This window comes from Morone saxatilis, unplaced genomic scaffold (assembly GCF_004916995.1).
Source record: "Morone saxatilis isolate NCDOM2014 unplaced genomic scaffold, NCSU_SB_2.0 Contig15, whole genome shotgun sequence".
Classification (NCBI taxonomy): domain Eukaryota; kingdom Metazoa; phylum Chordata; class Actinopteri; family Moronidae; genus Morone; species Morone saxatilis.
The window spans coordinates 20775159-20790379 of NW_023339707.1; the positions used below are offsets into that span (position 1 = coordinate 20775159).

Consider the following 15221-nt stretch of genomic DNA (forward strand, 5'->3'; position numbering starts at 1 on the left):
GAGAAGATTGATACCACTCTCATTCCTCTATGGTAACTACTGCCGCCACCAGCTGGTAGATTATCTTAGCATAAAGACTGGAAACAAGGGAGCTACTGTGGCTCTGACTAAAGGTAATGTCTCTAGACTGGAGTCTCTGCTGGTTGATGGTGAAGCAACAATAATAGGGAGCAATCAGCCATATCTGGACGAGACAGATGGTGCTAGGTGCAGGAAAAGAGCACAAGCTGTTCTCAAACGTTAAATATATAACATTTATTTTCACTGCTACTATTGGGTTAGTTATAATATGGTAGTAGTAATATCGTAGCATCATTAAAGACAGCTTCTGGAAATAAGACGTCACTAACCCTCTGTGCCTTCTCTTCCATATTTCAGTTTTTGATTATTGTTTATATTGTAATACTTTAGTGTGTGATAGCATGACATTACTGTACTATACTGTGTATACTGAGGCTTAGGGAATAGACAAGTCTTTCATTGTGGCATTTTCATACATACATACATACATTTATATCTAGAAACTGTCCAGCTCACAACTCCTTGTAAAAGAGCAAATGAATTGTTGTGGCATTCATACAAAGCCAGCCAGTCTGTTCATACTGGACGGACTGGTAATCGTGGTATCAATCTTCTCATCTAACTCTCAGCAACAGAGAAAATAAACGTATATCCCAAAATGTCAAACTACTTAAGGATTTGATTATTAGTTCAGCTTCCAATACCAAAAGTTGCTCCTGCTAAAGCCAGATATTCCCGTTCCTGAGGCTTTGCAGCGAGAGCAAGATGGATAACAACTGAAAAGATCAGAAATAATGATCCCTGTGCTTTGTTTGTCCACATCTCAATCAGCCTTTGTCTTCAGCTCTCATTGTATCATTTCATGACCAAACTTATGAGAGTGTGGGAGCAAAAGAAAAAAAAACCTCTTCCCAATTTGTGGTAACAGGTTTGTTTGACACATTTGTGCATCAACAAGTTTCATGAGAATCAGGATAGTAGTTTCTCTATAATCCTGCTAACAAACAAACAAACAAACAAACAAACCCCCTGGCGGAGGTCATTAAATTCAATCTGGTCTCATATCTTGGTTTGTTTTTAACGTGAGCTCAATTCTTACCACCAGGTTCTGGTTGACCTGAGAGCAGACAACCAGCGTCTCAAAGATGAAAATGGAGCACTGATCCGTGTCATCAGCAAACTCTCCAAATAGACGGAGAAAGAGAGAGAGAGAGAGACACACGAAGAGCAGGGAACCCCCTCCCTCCTTCCCTCCATCCATCCCTCCCTCCCTCCTTCCACACATTCCTCCCAGTGCCAAAGAGCGAGCGAGAGGAGGGGGGGGAGCAGCAGAATGTCCTACGTACATGAACACCACAGCTTGACTTGGATTGTGATGCCTCTCTGTGAACAGCTGGAGTGGCTTTTGTGTGCCTTTTTTAATGCCCGTTTGTCACAGGAAGACCTATGGCATGAAGGCCTGTGGCTACGGTCGGAGGCTCCCACAGTAGCAACATGAGACTTGACAACAACAGCCAGAATGCCCACGGCTGGTGCAACACACGAAAACACAACATCTACCACGACTGTGCATCGGGGGAACACTAACATGCACACACATTCCTATGCGTGCATCACATACTTCCTCGACGCACATTCCACGAGCGCACGAGGCAGCTTGGGCCTTAAAGCTCCCACTTTTAGTATTTATTGTTTTTGTGAACACACTCACGTCACACATTCACGAATTAACCCCACTCACAGTTCAAATGTTAGGTGTTGTCAAGCAGTGAAGGTTTTGGTGTAGTTCTTTAAAAAGAAAACAACAGCAACAAAAAAAAAAAAACCCAGCTCTGAAATCAGGCTCTGTCTTTACGTTCAGCAACGTCCTGACAACAGGGGGAAGTCCACGAAGCTCTGTTGGGTTGTTTTGTTTCCACATGCAAGTGTTTGAACCCACCTACCTCTCCACCTATGCACTTCCCCACATCCATTTTTATGTTTTGTGACCACAGACACACTCCATGCTCTTAAAAGAAAAAATGACCACAGAACCAGGTCAGTCGACCACAGCACTTTACTCTGCAAAGCAATAGAAGATCTGCGAGGCTTTGCCCGTCCTCCAGACAGACAAACTTATTTCAGAGCAGCACCTTCTCACTTAGTAAGTGAAGGGAAAAGTTAGCCCATAGCTAAGGTCAAAGGTCATTGCACAATTATAGAAATTGCTGTTCTGTTAAAGCCTCTTATGATACGAATGGTTTTAATTATTACCATTGATAAAAGATATTATTTTCATAGTTTTTCATTGTCAATTCCTCTCTTGCAAGGGAGCATGGTTATGTATATTATCTGTGTATAAATATTAGTCTTGAATAATACCCTTTTGAAGTCAAATTCCATGTAGCCTTTCTTCACATGTTGGTTTTCTAATATATTGAATGGATGTCTGCACCCTAATAAAAAAAAAGCTGTGTTTGTAGCGACTGCCTGGGTTTTTATGGACACTGAGAGAATTTGTATCCACCGTTAAAACTATTGATTCAACTGAAAATACGACGTTACTGCATCCTAACATCGTGCCCATCCACTACACTGAATCTAACTTGGACTCCTGGCTCCATTTGTAATACGCTGTGACCGACTTCAAATTGCTCACATTTGCGATTTGTGGTCATCTGGTTGTTTGCTTTTTGCTGCTTCATCCACATTATAACTGTATCATCTCTCTGTGTGTACGGCTGTTCTGTTTTCTGGTAGCCAGATGTCCTTCATCGCTGGGGAGAGGAAAAAAGGGGGAACTGAACAGCTGCAACACTGCGACTCTCACACACAGCGAGCATAAGATGTATTCACAGTATGTTTGGACTGTTACTTTAATTTACAGCTGCTCCCAGGTGGACGTGCATCAAGAGGAGCTTGACTGACATGATAGAAATGAGTGTCACTACATATGCTGGATGAGTGCTCAGTAGACGTCTAGGTAAAGAGCTCCCGTCCATTTTACACTGAAGTGCAGTTAACACCAGTCATCCATCTGTTTGTCTCATCTGAGAGCAGAGAGATGGACCACTGTCCTGCCGGGTAGAAGTACTGACAACAAGCTGAGCTCCTAATAAGGAAGGGCAGGCTGGCCGAGGCACTCTCTCTGTAAATATCCCTCAGGTCTGAGAAAGACAGAGGAAGGGAGCTGGGGAGGAAGAGGGAAGCGGATGGATTGCAGCCTTATATGGACAAAGCACTGCTTTTCCCAGGGTTTGTGGCTCTGACCTCCGGCATAATGCCAGATGCTGCACAAACGGCTCCTCAGCGCCACCAAGAGGTGCCACTAATGAAATGCTACAGCTGAGCTGACAAAATGAAGCTTGTGAATTACAGTTACATTTTTGACAGCTAATGTTGAACGCTGCACTGGCACCTTCACCCCTGGGCCACAGTCTCAGTTTTAGAGGTTTAATATCAAAAAATAGAAAAATGTTGCATTAATAACCCCATAATGACAGTGGCAGCCCTGTCTGCAACCCCAACTCTAATAATAATAATAATAGAACATGAATTATATTTATTTGTAGAGCTGTAGAGGTTCTCAGCTGTGACTGCAAAGCTCTTTATCCCAAATTAACATGTTCAGTTCAGTCATTTTATTATCCCAGATGGGAAACTTGATTTGCAGTCAAGGGGCACAAACATAAAAGAAAAACATAAAACAACACAACAGACACAAACCAAAAGTACCAAAACCACAAACATTATTCCTGTACATAAAATATACAGTAAACCTTAATACAACAACAATGCAAATGTGCAAGATGCTAAAATAGGATGCTAAAAATGTCATTAAGCAGGGGGATTGCACAAGGGAGAAGTCTGGAGGAATATAGTTAATATAATTCCTACAAAATAATATAATAATATATTAATAAATTATTTTAAAAAGAGCGGCCCCATAAAATGTAAAAAAAATGCCCAGTAAAATACATCATGTAACAAATGTAAAATAAACACAAAATGTTATATATAGCCTAATAAGATACCTTACTGGATTTACTGTTTAGACAATTGTATCCACAAAATTTAAATTAATTGAGTATTATCAAGGAAACAGATATGATTGCCTTCTATTTGTAAATATATGCAAACTTTCTGTTATCCCTGCGGTTTATAATCAAATATAATTGTCTATACAGGACAAAACCTGCAGAGTTTAACTGGTTGTTGTACTTTTAATTCCGATGCATTATGGGAATCGTAGTATCTTACGAAGTCTGACCCAAAAGAAACACAGCGAGCTCAAACTACAACTACCACAATCCCTTTCTCCTACTTCTGTCGGCCACAAACAATAATGGCGTCGCACGGGGAAGATACAGGTGTTTCTTCTGGGGACCAAGCGGAGAGAAAACCTCCGGCAGTGTCGTTTGGTTTCACCAAAACAGTGAACAAATTTAAACCGACGACTGGCGACGCTTTGACCAAGAAAGACGACAAAGACTACCTGACCGGAATTGACAGGAATGAACTACAAAGGTAGGCTACGTGTGCTAATGCTAAGTATCGCATCAAATCAGTAAATTTAAAGAAACATTTTGTTATTAATCGGCTCCTGCCTGGTTGCTGGCTCACTTATTTTCTGTCCTGCAGCTCTAAACCAAATGAAAAGCCCAAAGAGCTCATCATCCCGCTGATCCAGAAGAACCGCTGGCACAAACCAGACCGAGCGGGCCAGAGCGAGGCCAGTGGGGGCAAAACACAAGAAACAACCCAAGACAATGACTCTGTTGACTCCCAGGCTGTCAAAGAACTCATTGAAGGTGTGTACATTTAGAAGATGTATATATATGTGTGTGTGTGTGTGTGTGTGTGTGTGTGTGTGTGTGAGAGTGTGTGTGTTTTATGGGAAGGCTGGGGGTATTTGCAGCTCTCTTTAAGCTCCTTACACATCTCCAATTGGGGCTTGTAGACTCCAGGAGGCAGCTGGAGGAGTGGCAGAATGGGCCTCAGTCAGAGAGAAACCTCAACCTCAGCATCCCCCTGTTGATGCAGAACAAAGTGCCCGATGGCTTTGAGGATGGAGACCGTGTGAAAGTGGATCTGCGGCCTGAATCTGTAAGTATATGGACCCAGTTGTGTGAGAGAAATGACAAGGGTTGGAAATATACTTTGTGATATTTTTATCAGATTATTTCGTTAGCTGTGTCGTTGTTATTCCCATAATATCACATCGGGATCTTTTCACTTCAACTACAGTGGAGTCTGAGAGCAGAAAACAATTCAGACGACTTAAATATACACGTCGTTTTGTTTTATTGTTAAGTAAACTGGAGAGCAGTCAAGTCATAGAAAGCACAGCAAAACATGAGATACATTTAAAGAGGCAAAGGAGATTCAACAGCTCAATTTAAGATAAGGATGCTGCACAAATAACAAATATAAGGACCAGTAAGGTCAGATAGGTAATCGACCTGGTAGCTTAGATTCATTGTATAGTATCAAATGCCTTTTCCCTCATTTTATTAAAACACTGTTTTGTGTTACCTGATGCTATTTTCCAACTACACCAACATGAACATTCTTGTAAATACACATACTTACACTTGCCTTTATGTTTTTTTTATTTCAGTAAGCTCTCTACTGTTGTGTTTACTTGCCTTACTCAAAGAAAAACGTATAATAGTTGTTTGAGGAAGGCATGACTATTCATTAACTGCAATTTCTTTAAATCATTTTAGATGAGAAGATCACAATATGATAATGTTAGAGAAAGTTTTTCAGTGAGCATTATGAAAATACCTGACAGTACAAAATGTCTGGTAGACTGTCTACTTTGACTCATATTGAAATTCGAGAGTGTGAAAGTGCTGACGGTCAGTTGAGTAGAATAACACATACAGCACACAGCGCATGTGTATGAATACGGATGACTTTGTCAGTACAGTACGGCTTGGGTGGCAGACAGGCGTCAACATTCTCCCCAGAGACCTGCAAGGCAACCAATCAGATCTCTTTCTGTTTCTCTTCATCAGAGTCCTCACACCTCGTCACTGTCACCCCGTAGCTGCTCTCAGTCACCGCAGATGTGACTGTCAGAACACGAGAGTCAGGGGAAACTTGCCCACTGTGCCCCGGAGCTCATCTTTAATGCAGTCTCCTCTGTGAGAGTTTGCTCCCCAGGTTTCCCTCAGAGGAAAGCCTTCAGGGGAGACGGAGATGAGCCGGGCCGTTGGTCTGATGAGGGGCTGCTGCCTGGTGACTGTAGTCAGCCCGGGCTGAGTCTGACAGCCTGGAGCCAAAAGGCTGAGTAAGACAGATGTCACAAACTGCTTCTCTCTGTCAGTCACCACAAACAGAACTCAGAACTCAAAGATTACATAAGCACCGCATTTAGCCCTGATTCACACTTTTAACACAGACTGTGGTGTTCTGTATTTTCTCTTGTTCAAGTATTTAATGTACGTCTCTTTATTTTAAAAAAAGGTAATTGTACTGTGTGTGTTTGTCAGTCGACAGAGGCAGATTATGAGACCGTTCCTGTTGAGGCTTATGGACTCGCTATGCTTAAAGGGATGGGCTGGTCAAAAACCGAAGGCATTGGCCGCACCTTTAAACAGTGAGTAACAAACTTACTTACCCTTTGCTTACCATTTTTTCTACTAATATAACATCGTCATCACTGTAATGTTAATGTATTTGAGCTGCTTAGTTGACGACAAAAAACTAATTGGGAGCAATTTTGATGATTTATTAATTGCTTAAGTCGATCAGTCCAGCAAATTTGTGAACCATTCTTTAGTTCCCGCTTCCTAAATGGGAAGATTTGCTATTTTCCTGATTTTTAGATCACTGTAAACTGAATAACTTTAGATTTTGGACTGTTAATCGGACCAAACAGGGTATTTGAAGAGGTCACCATGAGCTCTGAGCATGTACATTTGTTTTGCTATTACTAATAACAATGAATCAATAAAATAATTGTCAGATAAATGAATAATTAAAATGATTGTTACCTGTAACCATAGATTATATACCAATTAAATCAGTGTTGGTAATTGTTAGATTTTAAAGTGATTTAATGTATATATTCCGAGCAGGACATTGAACTTTAGTCTTGATTTGCTGTATTTTTGCTACTGTGAATATTGTGACAACTATTGAAATCTGAATGTTTCAAACAAAAGATGCTTGGCTCAAGCTGTATCCCCCTACAGCCTCCTTCACACTCTGCACATATCCATCTCTTTGTTTTATTGATTAAATGCTGTCGTTGCCTGTCTGCTACAGAGACGTGAAGCCAATCGAACACCAGCTCCGTCCAAAAGGCTTGGGTCTCGGAGCTGATCGTTCAGCAATAAAGGACCTGGAGCCCAGCAAACATAAACGCCCCCCAAAGCCAGGCGAGGAGCGACCCAAGGAGGAGGAACTAGTAATGGGTCCAGGCGGCTGCGTGCTGGTGGAGTCAGGGGCACATAAAGACCTGTATGGCAAGGTAGGGTTGATCTGAAATGTGTTTGCATCCATATTCATCACTGTGGACATGCAATTGTCTCCTGAAATAGAATCAAGTCATGGCACTACTACTGTACCTGTTTTGTTATGCATTGTTTTCTCTGAATAACTTGTTATAACTTTCATTCATGTGCTGCAGATTGAAGGCGTTGATCCAGACAACGCTCGCGTTATGGTGAAGCTGGCTATTGGTGGCAAGACTGTGACAATCAGCCAGTATGCTATTAAACTGGTTGGGCGCAAGGAATACGACAAAAACTGCAAAGACATCAGTAAGTTACTCTGAATTAATGAAATAGAAAAGGTTAACATTTATGGAAAATGAGCTGGAATTTTTGCGTTTCTGCAGGTCAAATTAGATATTTCACTACAATTTGGTAACATCTGTTTGCCCACTTTTCATTTAAACTAGTTATGATTTTTTTTTTTTTATAACATGTAATCTAGTTACATGTAATTATAGATATAGCTTATCTGGCATTTTGAGATAATATGCATTGGCTGATGTCTGCTCTAAGGAGGCCCATAAACAAAAAAAATGTCTGCAGGCAGCCGTGTCAGTGTGGCTGCTGTGGAACGATGTTAGCGCCCCCTTTTTGAGTTTTTATTATGTTATAATAATGCCCTTAAAGGATGTCGCTTATGACATACTTTACTCGGCTCTCCCTTAAATATCACTCATATTCCAAAATCTACAGCATAAACAATGTTTTTCTCTTTCATTAATTCCTTTAAAAAATCCATCTAAAACATGTTACTGGCTGAGATGAATACTAGATGTGCATGGAATAATGGAACAATACTTTGTATATATAATTCTTTGTTTTGATATCAGCCAATGCTTAAACAGGTTTATCCTCTAGTGACATTTCAGCCTTCATGTGGAAAAAAAAACACACAACAGTGATTCAGCCACTGCTTTTATTTTCAGTAATCTACGCTGTCCTCTTTCAAGAACAAAAACACAGCCTCTCAGAAACGCACACACTCACAACACTGCTGTGTCTTTGTTTGGGTGTTTGCCACATTTGACTTAATGTCAGGTTTTTCCACCAACCAGGTCGCCTCAGTAAAGCCCACCAAGACAAGGAAAAGGAGAAAGAGAAGGAGAAAGAGCGAGAGAAGGAGCAACAGAGACGGGAGGACAGAGACAGGCGAAGTAATGGGGACGAGGTAAAACACAAGTCTTCAGAAAGAGATGAAGGAAAAGATGAGAGGAAGAGGAAGCACAGAGAATCAAGTCCAGACAGGTACATTTCCATTAAAAGATGAAGATACAGCAGTATGCTTTTCATTGTTCGTACTGACCAGTATTTAAAATTTTATACATTTCCATTCATTGGAAAATCATTAATTTTGTTTGAGTAAACATACTGTATATTTGTTTTCTGTTTCCTCTACAGAGAGAAGCCCCCAGTGAAAGAGGCAAGACGACCGCCGGCTCCCCCCTCCTGGCTCCAGAGAGACTTGAAAGTTCGCTTTATAGACAAAGCTTTCAAAGGGGGGAGGTACTACAACTCAAAGGTACTAATACGCCACCTAAATATCACATGATGTTATCTTCAAATGGTTTATTTTAGACCAGGAAATGATTTCACTCGGCAAGTTTTTTACCCAGTTACTTTAACACATATTGTTGTTGTGTGTTTGTTTTTTACTAATTACATCGTTGTACCATGTCTTTAGCCGCAGTGATTTAAAAATTAAATATATTTCTCTATCACGTCTGTTAATATCAGTCTTGTTTTCTTATAGATGCGTGTGGAGGATGTCCTGACACCGACTACCTGTGTGTGTCGAACTGAAGAGGGAAGACTGTTAGACGGTGAGTCATCAGTGCCATCTGAGTCTCTCTTGGTGTTAGTTTCGTCTCTCTTGGTGTTAGTTTCCTCTCTCTCTCTCTTTGGTGTTTCTTTTTATTCCCTAATTAGAGTTGTATATGCAATGTACAAGAAACGTGCAAAATATGTGTTAACCATGTCTGTTAATTTTAATAATACAAAAAGCCGAGCTTCCTCCTGCACATATATCTTGTTTATATGTAGTATATTTACGTAGATAATAAACAGTATAAACAAAAATACCTTATTGGGTATTACTGTAAGGAATAGACAGATTATGTGATGTGAGGTACATGACAAGATTGATACCACTCATGTCTATTACATACAGCCAGAAGGCTGCTAGCTTAGCAAACAAAATAATAGCAGCAGTAGGAGACAGCTAGCTTTGTCATAAAACAACAAAGAAGATAAAACCACAACTTGTTTTTTTAAACAGTTTTAACTAAGCTTAGCTAACAGTCTCTGAGTTGTAGCTTTTATGAAAGTGTCATTGAGCTTCTCAACTCTATGCAAGAAAGCAAATGAAGCATGTTTCCCAGAATGTCAAACTATCCCTTTAAATTTCTGATATCCAATCCATTTTCTAAAATACAGTAGTGTTCTATAAATATGGCTAAGATTTTACAAATGATCAGTGCCTTTATTGGCTTAGGATTGGTGAAGACGAGGGGTAACCTGTGTTGTGTGTGTGACAACCTGTGTTGTGTATAAAAACTCATAAATGAACCCATTATTTCTTCTTTTTGTGACAGATGTGAAGCAGGACATGCTGGAAACCATCGTTCCAAAAAGTGAATATGACTCTGTAATGGTTGTACTGGGCGAGCACAGAGGACAGGTAAGCAAAGGCTCATCATTCCTGCGGGTTGTGTGTGTACTGGTTTGCTCTGTTACTAATTACAGTGTTCACATTTGTGTGTTCAGGTCGGCCGTATTCTCCAACGGGACAAGAACAAGTGCAGAGCGATGGTCCAGCTCGACCGCTATGAGGAGAAAGTGTTCACTCTGGAGTATGACTGTATTTGTCACTATGTAGGAGCAGTGGACCACTGATCCACGTTTCTTTATTCAAATATTCCCTGCTTCCTTTTCGCCTCATCTGAAACTTCATTTTTGTAATATTTAGAAATAATGGATTTCTTAAGATTTTAGAGAATTGCAATTTTGTAATAAAACATTGTCAAGAGTTTTATTTGTACAGATGTTATTACAAAATCTACCACCACACCATAAAGAAAGGTTGAGTCATTTTCACAGTAATCTTTAAATTTATTAACCAATGATGTCTACAAATGGCCCTAGTAACAACAAGGTCAAACTTTAGATCATATAAAAACATATTTACAACTGTTCTCTACATGTTTGACAGGAGTATGAATGCACTGGTGGTATAAAAGCTCTGCACTCTTATTTCTGACATGTACACAAAATTCTGAATGAAAAGAAAACTATCAGAGAGAGACTTCAGTCTGTAACTGCAAATGTTAAGACAAACTGTACAGCTATGTCTCTGTCGGTTGTCTCCGGGGAGCGCGGCTTACTCCTTGGGTATTTGGTTCGCTGCGTTAGCCCGAAGCACGGCTCCTGGACTGGGGTAGGGCCGCTGCTGGAACAGAGGCCCTGCTGCTGTGGTGTCTGCACCCGTCTTCGCCTCATTACGCTTGGGCAAGCCACTCGACCACGTTCCCCTGTAAAGATAAACACGTTTGGTTTTAATGAATAGTTTTATGCATTCTGCTCACACCTTAAAGGGCCACTCCACCAATTTTACACATTAGAAATCAGTTTACTGGATATGTTTAGTAGGACTAAGCCTGTGGCAACAGTTGTATAAGGTTGTATCTTAACTTATTTAGAACAGAAAACCTGCGCTACAGAGTTGTGGAGTTTAAATTACAACCTGTTTACCAGACAGAGAGGGTCTAATGAAAATATCCTACCTCCTTTATCTCTACCATACTGGTGATTGGAAGTCAGAATGCTTTGGTTTTGTTCTGTTTTTAAGTCATCTCCCAACTTTATGGAAGTACAATCTAAATTTCTGAGGACCAAGGGTTTGTTTGATTACCATGACTGTAAATATCGTACCTTGGGGCATCAGAATAAGCACTTGGATCCATGGGGTCCATCTCATCATCTTTTCTCCCTGAAAGAAAAATAAATATGTATGGTCCATTCATGTACATAGAATCATTAATTTTAAAATGCTTGTGTTGATACGGCTGTAAACATTACCTCGTTTGTTTTTACTGTACGGTGCCATGTCTTCTCTCCGTGGCTTTCTTCTGTCTCTGTCCCTCCCTTCATCCCTCTCTCGGTCTCTTTCCCGTTCCCTTTCCCGCTCTTTGTCTCTTTCCCGCTCTCGCTCTCTGTCTAGCTTCTCGAACTGCCTCTCAATTCTTTCATCTCCTCCTTCAGCTGAATAAATAAAAGCAAAATAAAGGCAGTAGTCACAAAATAAACCTTTGCCAGATGATGATTTGTGAGTCATACATGAGGACTATATGAAAACAGATATCCGTGGTAATATAACTGCAATGATCATAAGTGTGTCATTAAAATGTTATGTTAGGGAGCCTTTATGATGCCATACCTCTAATTTTCTTGGCAGGTTTTGTAACCACTGCAGTTGGGTCATTTGGGGACAGCCAGGCGACCATATCCGTCTCCACATTCCAGTAATAAGGAAGCCCGCTGTGGATTGAAGGAAGAATAAAATAAAATGGTTGAATTTGCGGCAATAATTTATTTAATAATATGTGCTGCCATTAGGAAATTGCTCAATTGAATTTAACTGATGATCAAGAATACACTACAGGTCTGCACAGTAGTAGTTACAGTGAAGTGAAGTAGTTGTACAATCATCAAGAATCGAAACACAATAAAACTTATTTCTAATGTGGCCCTTCAATACACAACAAATACAACAATACTAAACCATAAATACATTCAAAGAAGCAGAGTGTCAAGCTTACATGTACACAAATATTAAATAAATAAGACATCGTGACCCATAAATCCTGAACAACCATCAAATAAGCCAATACATTTAAAAACCCAGCTCACGATAATCTTGTTTCCATCCAACAATGAAGATGAGTTTATTTCAAGTATTTCCAGTTTTTATTTCACAATGCCACTTTTCATCACCAGTCTTTTGTCAATCAAGATAAACAGAACTGGGCCAGCTTCCAAAGCAGTTGGGCTTTATTATATAAATCAGGCTACAAATTACTGAGAAACCATATTTTTTAAACCAAAAGTACATTAAAATAATCTAAACCCATTTACCACAACAAATACAGACCCATTGTTAAATAATCTATGTCAGTGGCAGAATGAGGTTGTCCTTCTTGTGTAATTTGTTATAAAAATCAATATACTTTTCCCAAAAATAAATAAGATTTCAAGGGACTTCAGCCCTCACTGTTAAAAGAGTCTATAAAAATATGTCAAACAACAGGAACTTATTGTAGAAATCAAGTATACGTACCAAGCTGGGTCGAACACTTTGTACCAATTTGGTGGCAGACTCTCCACTCGAGTGGCTTCATAATCTACATTGTTGTCATCGTAGTCTTCAGCAATGATCTCCTCGTCTATTTCTGGAAGAATTGGAGGAGAGAAGTCGTTACGTGATGCAGCGATAATGAATGAAAACGTGAATAAAAAAGGTCTGAAGACTGAGGGTTTTCTACTACCTTGCTCTGACGGTTTAACAATCCCTCTCTTGGCCAAGCGGGCCAGCAGTGCTGGGGGCAGAGGCATCCTGTAACAGAGAGAAGAAGAGGATTAACTCATGATGCAACCAGGAAAACAAACCTTCAATCACTGACTTCAGCAGCTGGAAGCAGAGATACACGGATAATGACCTCGGTCCAAAGTGGCAGATACCCAATCACCCAGATGTAAGACACAATTATATATTTAGATTATGTCTTGTGTGACAGTAAACTGAAGAGAAAATGAGCCATTTAATGACAAAATATTGAGTTATAGCAAATTGTGATGGGCACTTTCACAGATTTCTAACATTTTATAGACAAAAAACTATTGATCCGTCAGTAAGTAATTTCCCCACGGGGATTATTAAAGTATTTCTGATTCTGATTCTGATTCTGAGTTTATTGAGAAAACAATAAATCCATAATGAAAAAGGGCCTTAATAGTAAATACCAACACATTTTCCAGCTGAAATTGGCCAATACTGATTACAGTACATGCACATATATCCAGCACTGTGCATCTACAGCTGGTAGCTTCTTAAAACCACAACAGTGATGTAAAAAGCCCAAACAACGGTGATTGGTGGTGTTAAAAACGATCAAACTTGCAAAAAAAACAAGATTAAAGTTACTTCTTCAGTAAATAACAACATGGTTGAAGACTCATGCAACAGAACCAGTGTTGTCCAACACTGAAAGTTATCCTGATGTAAAGAAACGTCCCTGGATCAGGATTAAAGCCTGGCTGCTTGAGGAAACATCACTGATCTCATTCACTTCATCCTCCTCTGCATGCTCTCCTACCTCTGTGGGGCTCCAGGTGCAAACTTAGCTTGTGTTACTACGCTACTTTTAGTTTTGTTTGTAAAAAAGGCAGCTTAAAAACGTATTACTTTTAAAATAAAGGCTTTATCTACTACAAAAACGTGTATTTCCACCAAACATGCACCGCCCGCTCGGTAGCTCCGCCGCAGCAGCTGGATGAATAAAGCAAACAAACACACCTCTTCAGGCTTCTTAAAATGCCCCTAAAGTGCACTCACACTAAACACCAACACTTTTAACGTCATTAAACGAGCTAATAACACATTATACGCTACCTGTTCTTTATATAAACCTCCTCTCTGATCTTCGAGGAGACGACGACGTGACTTTCCCCCAAACAACACACGGCGCCGGCGCTCAATAATGACGCTATGACGTTGCCCTGTACTCTTGACGACAACAAACATGGAGGAGTATGCCCGTGAACCTTGGTGAGATTACATTTTAAAACATTTCCCTTTTAGGTTGTGTGTGTTTAAAACTGTTAAACGCCGGGGACGTAGTTGTTTTGCTTTGTTGTTTGCACGTTCAGGTTTGTTCTGAGAGTGAAGAGAGAGGCTGTGCTGAGTTTAGTGGGCTGGTTTTAGTGAAGGGGTCAGGGATATTAGAGGTAAAGCTGTGGTGAGGATACACAGATAATATGTTTAAATGTGTATATGTGTGTGTGTGTATGTGTGCCAGTGTTTTAAGAGACAGCTGAAGGTATGGTAAAGTCCAAGAAATCTCACTAAAATATAATTATTCACACATACTTTTACATATATATAATTTGCTACATGCACATTATTAGTATTAGACCTGTACTGTATATTCATAGCCCTGTTTAGCCTATATTATTATTATTATTATTATTATTATTATTGTTATATATTATTCTGCTAAATTACTGCTGTTTATTTATATATTTTTGTCTGGTGCAATTATTTAATTTTTACACCATGTCACATCCTCCTGCTGAACCTGTGCTATATTCTATTTCAATTATATCTGTATAATAAGGTTGAAATAATATATAATATATAAATAATATATAATAACCTAAATAAATAATAATAATAATAAAATAAATAAATATCTAACCTATATTAAAATATAGGTTACATACAACTCTAATTATATTCTGTGTATCTTTTTATTTAGTTATTTAATGTGTTTTTCTTTATTTCTTTATCTGCTGTGTTTTATCTGGAGCTGCTGTAACAAGTGAATTTCCCCAGTGTGGGGTCAATAAAGTCTATCTTGTCTTATCTCTTATCTTATATTAATATTGTATAACTCCGTTTAAATTTGTGAATTTGAGCACGCCTCCAGTAGACAACAGACT

At 39.5% G+C, this 15221-nt stretch overlaps 4 protein-coding genes across 4 annotated transcripts in view; 3 read left to right on the forward strand and 1 right to left on the reverse strand.

The window, feature by feature from the left end:
- Positions 1–2482, forward strand: part of LOC118324851 (protein phosphatase 1 regulatory subunit 12A-like) — a gene marked incomplete at its 5' end in the record, with an annotated part of 3203 nt that extends 721 nt beyond the window's left edge. Inside the window, 1 exon segment of the mRNA XM_035657334.1 lies at positions 1127–2482. Coding sequence (XP_035513227.1) covers positions 1127–1213 — 87 coding nt within the window.
- Positions 2483–4325: 1843 nt separating this feature from the next.
- Positions 4326–10534, forward strand: gpkow (G patch domain and KOW motifs). The gene is made up of 11 exons (XM_035657048.1): positions 4326–4527; positions 4642–4811; positions 4961–5106; positions 6501–6607; positions 7279–7483; positions 7643–7775; positions 8564–8753; positions 8907–9027; positions 9259–9328; positions 10100–10185; positions 10272–10534. Exons 1-11 carry the CDS (start codon positions 4346–4348, stop codon positions 10398–10400), a joined length of 1539 nt encoding a protein of 512 aa, XP_035512941.1. The 5' UTR covers positions 4326–4345; the 3' UTR covers positions 10401–10534.
- Positions 10535–10595: 61 nt separating this feature from the next.
- pqbp1 (polyglutamine binding protein 1) lies at positions 10596–14258 on the reverse strand. Its single transcript, XM_035657049.1, has 7 exons — positions 14173–14258; positions 13049–13116; positions 12841–12952; positions 11941–12041; positions 11583–11765; positions 11436–11493; positions 10596–11035 (listed from the first exon to the last, which is right to left on the reverse strand). The coding sequence occupies exons 2-7, from the start codon at positions 13113–13115 to the stop codon at positions 10885–10887; spliced, it is 672 nt and encodes a 223-aa protein (XP_035512942.1). The 5' UTR covers position 13116; positions 14173–14258; the 3' UTR covers positions 10596–10884.
- Positions 14229–15221, forward strand: part of timm17b (translocase of inner mitochondrial membrane 17 homolog B (yeast)) — a 4359-nt gene continuing 3366 nt past the window's right edge. Inside the window, exon 1 of the mRNA XM_035657050.1 lies at positions 14229–14328. Within this exon, the coding sequence (XP_035512943.1) occupies positions 14303–14328 (26 nt within the window). The 5' untranslated portion in view covers positions 14229–14302. The remainder of the gene's footprint in view (positions 14329–15221) is intronic.

Excerpts from the sequence above, each read along its gene's own strand:
- gpkow (XM_035657048.1), top strand. The coding sequence starts at position 4,346 with ATGGCGTCGCACGGGGAAGATACAGGTGTTTCTTCTGGGGACCAAGCG. Across the intron at positions 5,107-6,500 it reads TGGATCTGCGGCCTGAATCT|TCGACAGAGGCAGATTATGA; the intron begins GTAAGTATATGG and ends TGTGTTTGTCAG. Across the intron at positions 7,484-7,642 it reads ATAAAGACCTGTATGGCAAG|ATTGAAGGCGTTGATCCAGA; the intron begins GTAGGGTTGATC and ends CATGTGCTGCAG.
- pqbp1 (XM_035657049.1), bottom strand. The coding sequence starts at position 13,115 with ATGCCTCTGCCCCCAGCACTGCTGGCCCGCTTGGCCAAGAGAGGGATT. Across the intron at positions 12,953-13,048 it reads TGTTAAACCGTCAGAGCAAG|AAATAGACGAGGAGATCATT; the intron begins GTAGTAGAAAAC and ends CAATTCTTCCAG. Across the intron at positions 11,766-11,940 it reads ACCTGCCAAGAAAATTAGAG|CTGAAGGAGGAGATGAAAGA; the intron begins GTATGGCATCAT and ends TTATTTATTCAG.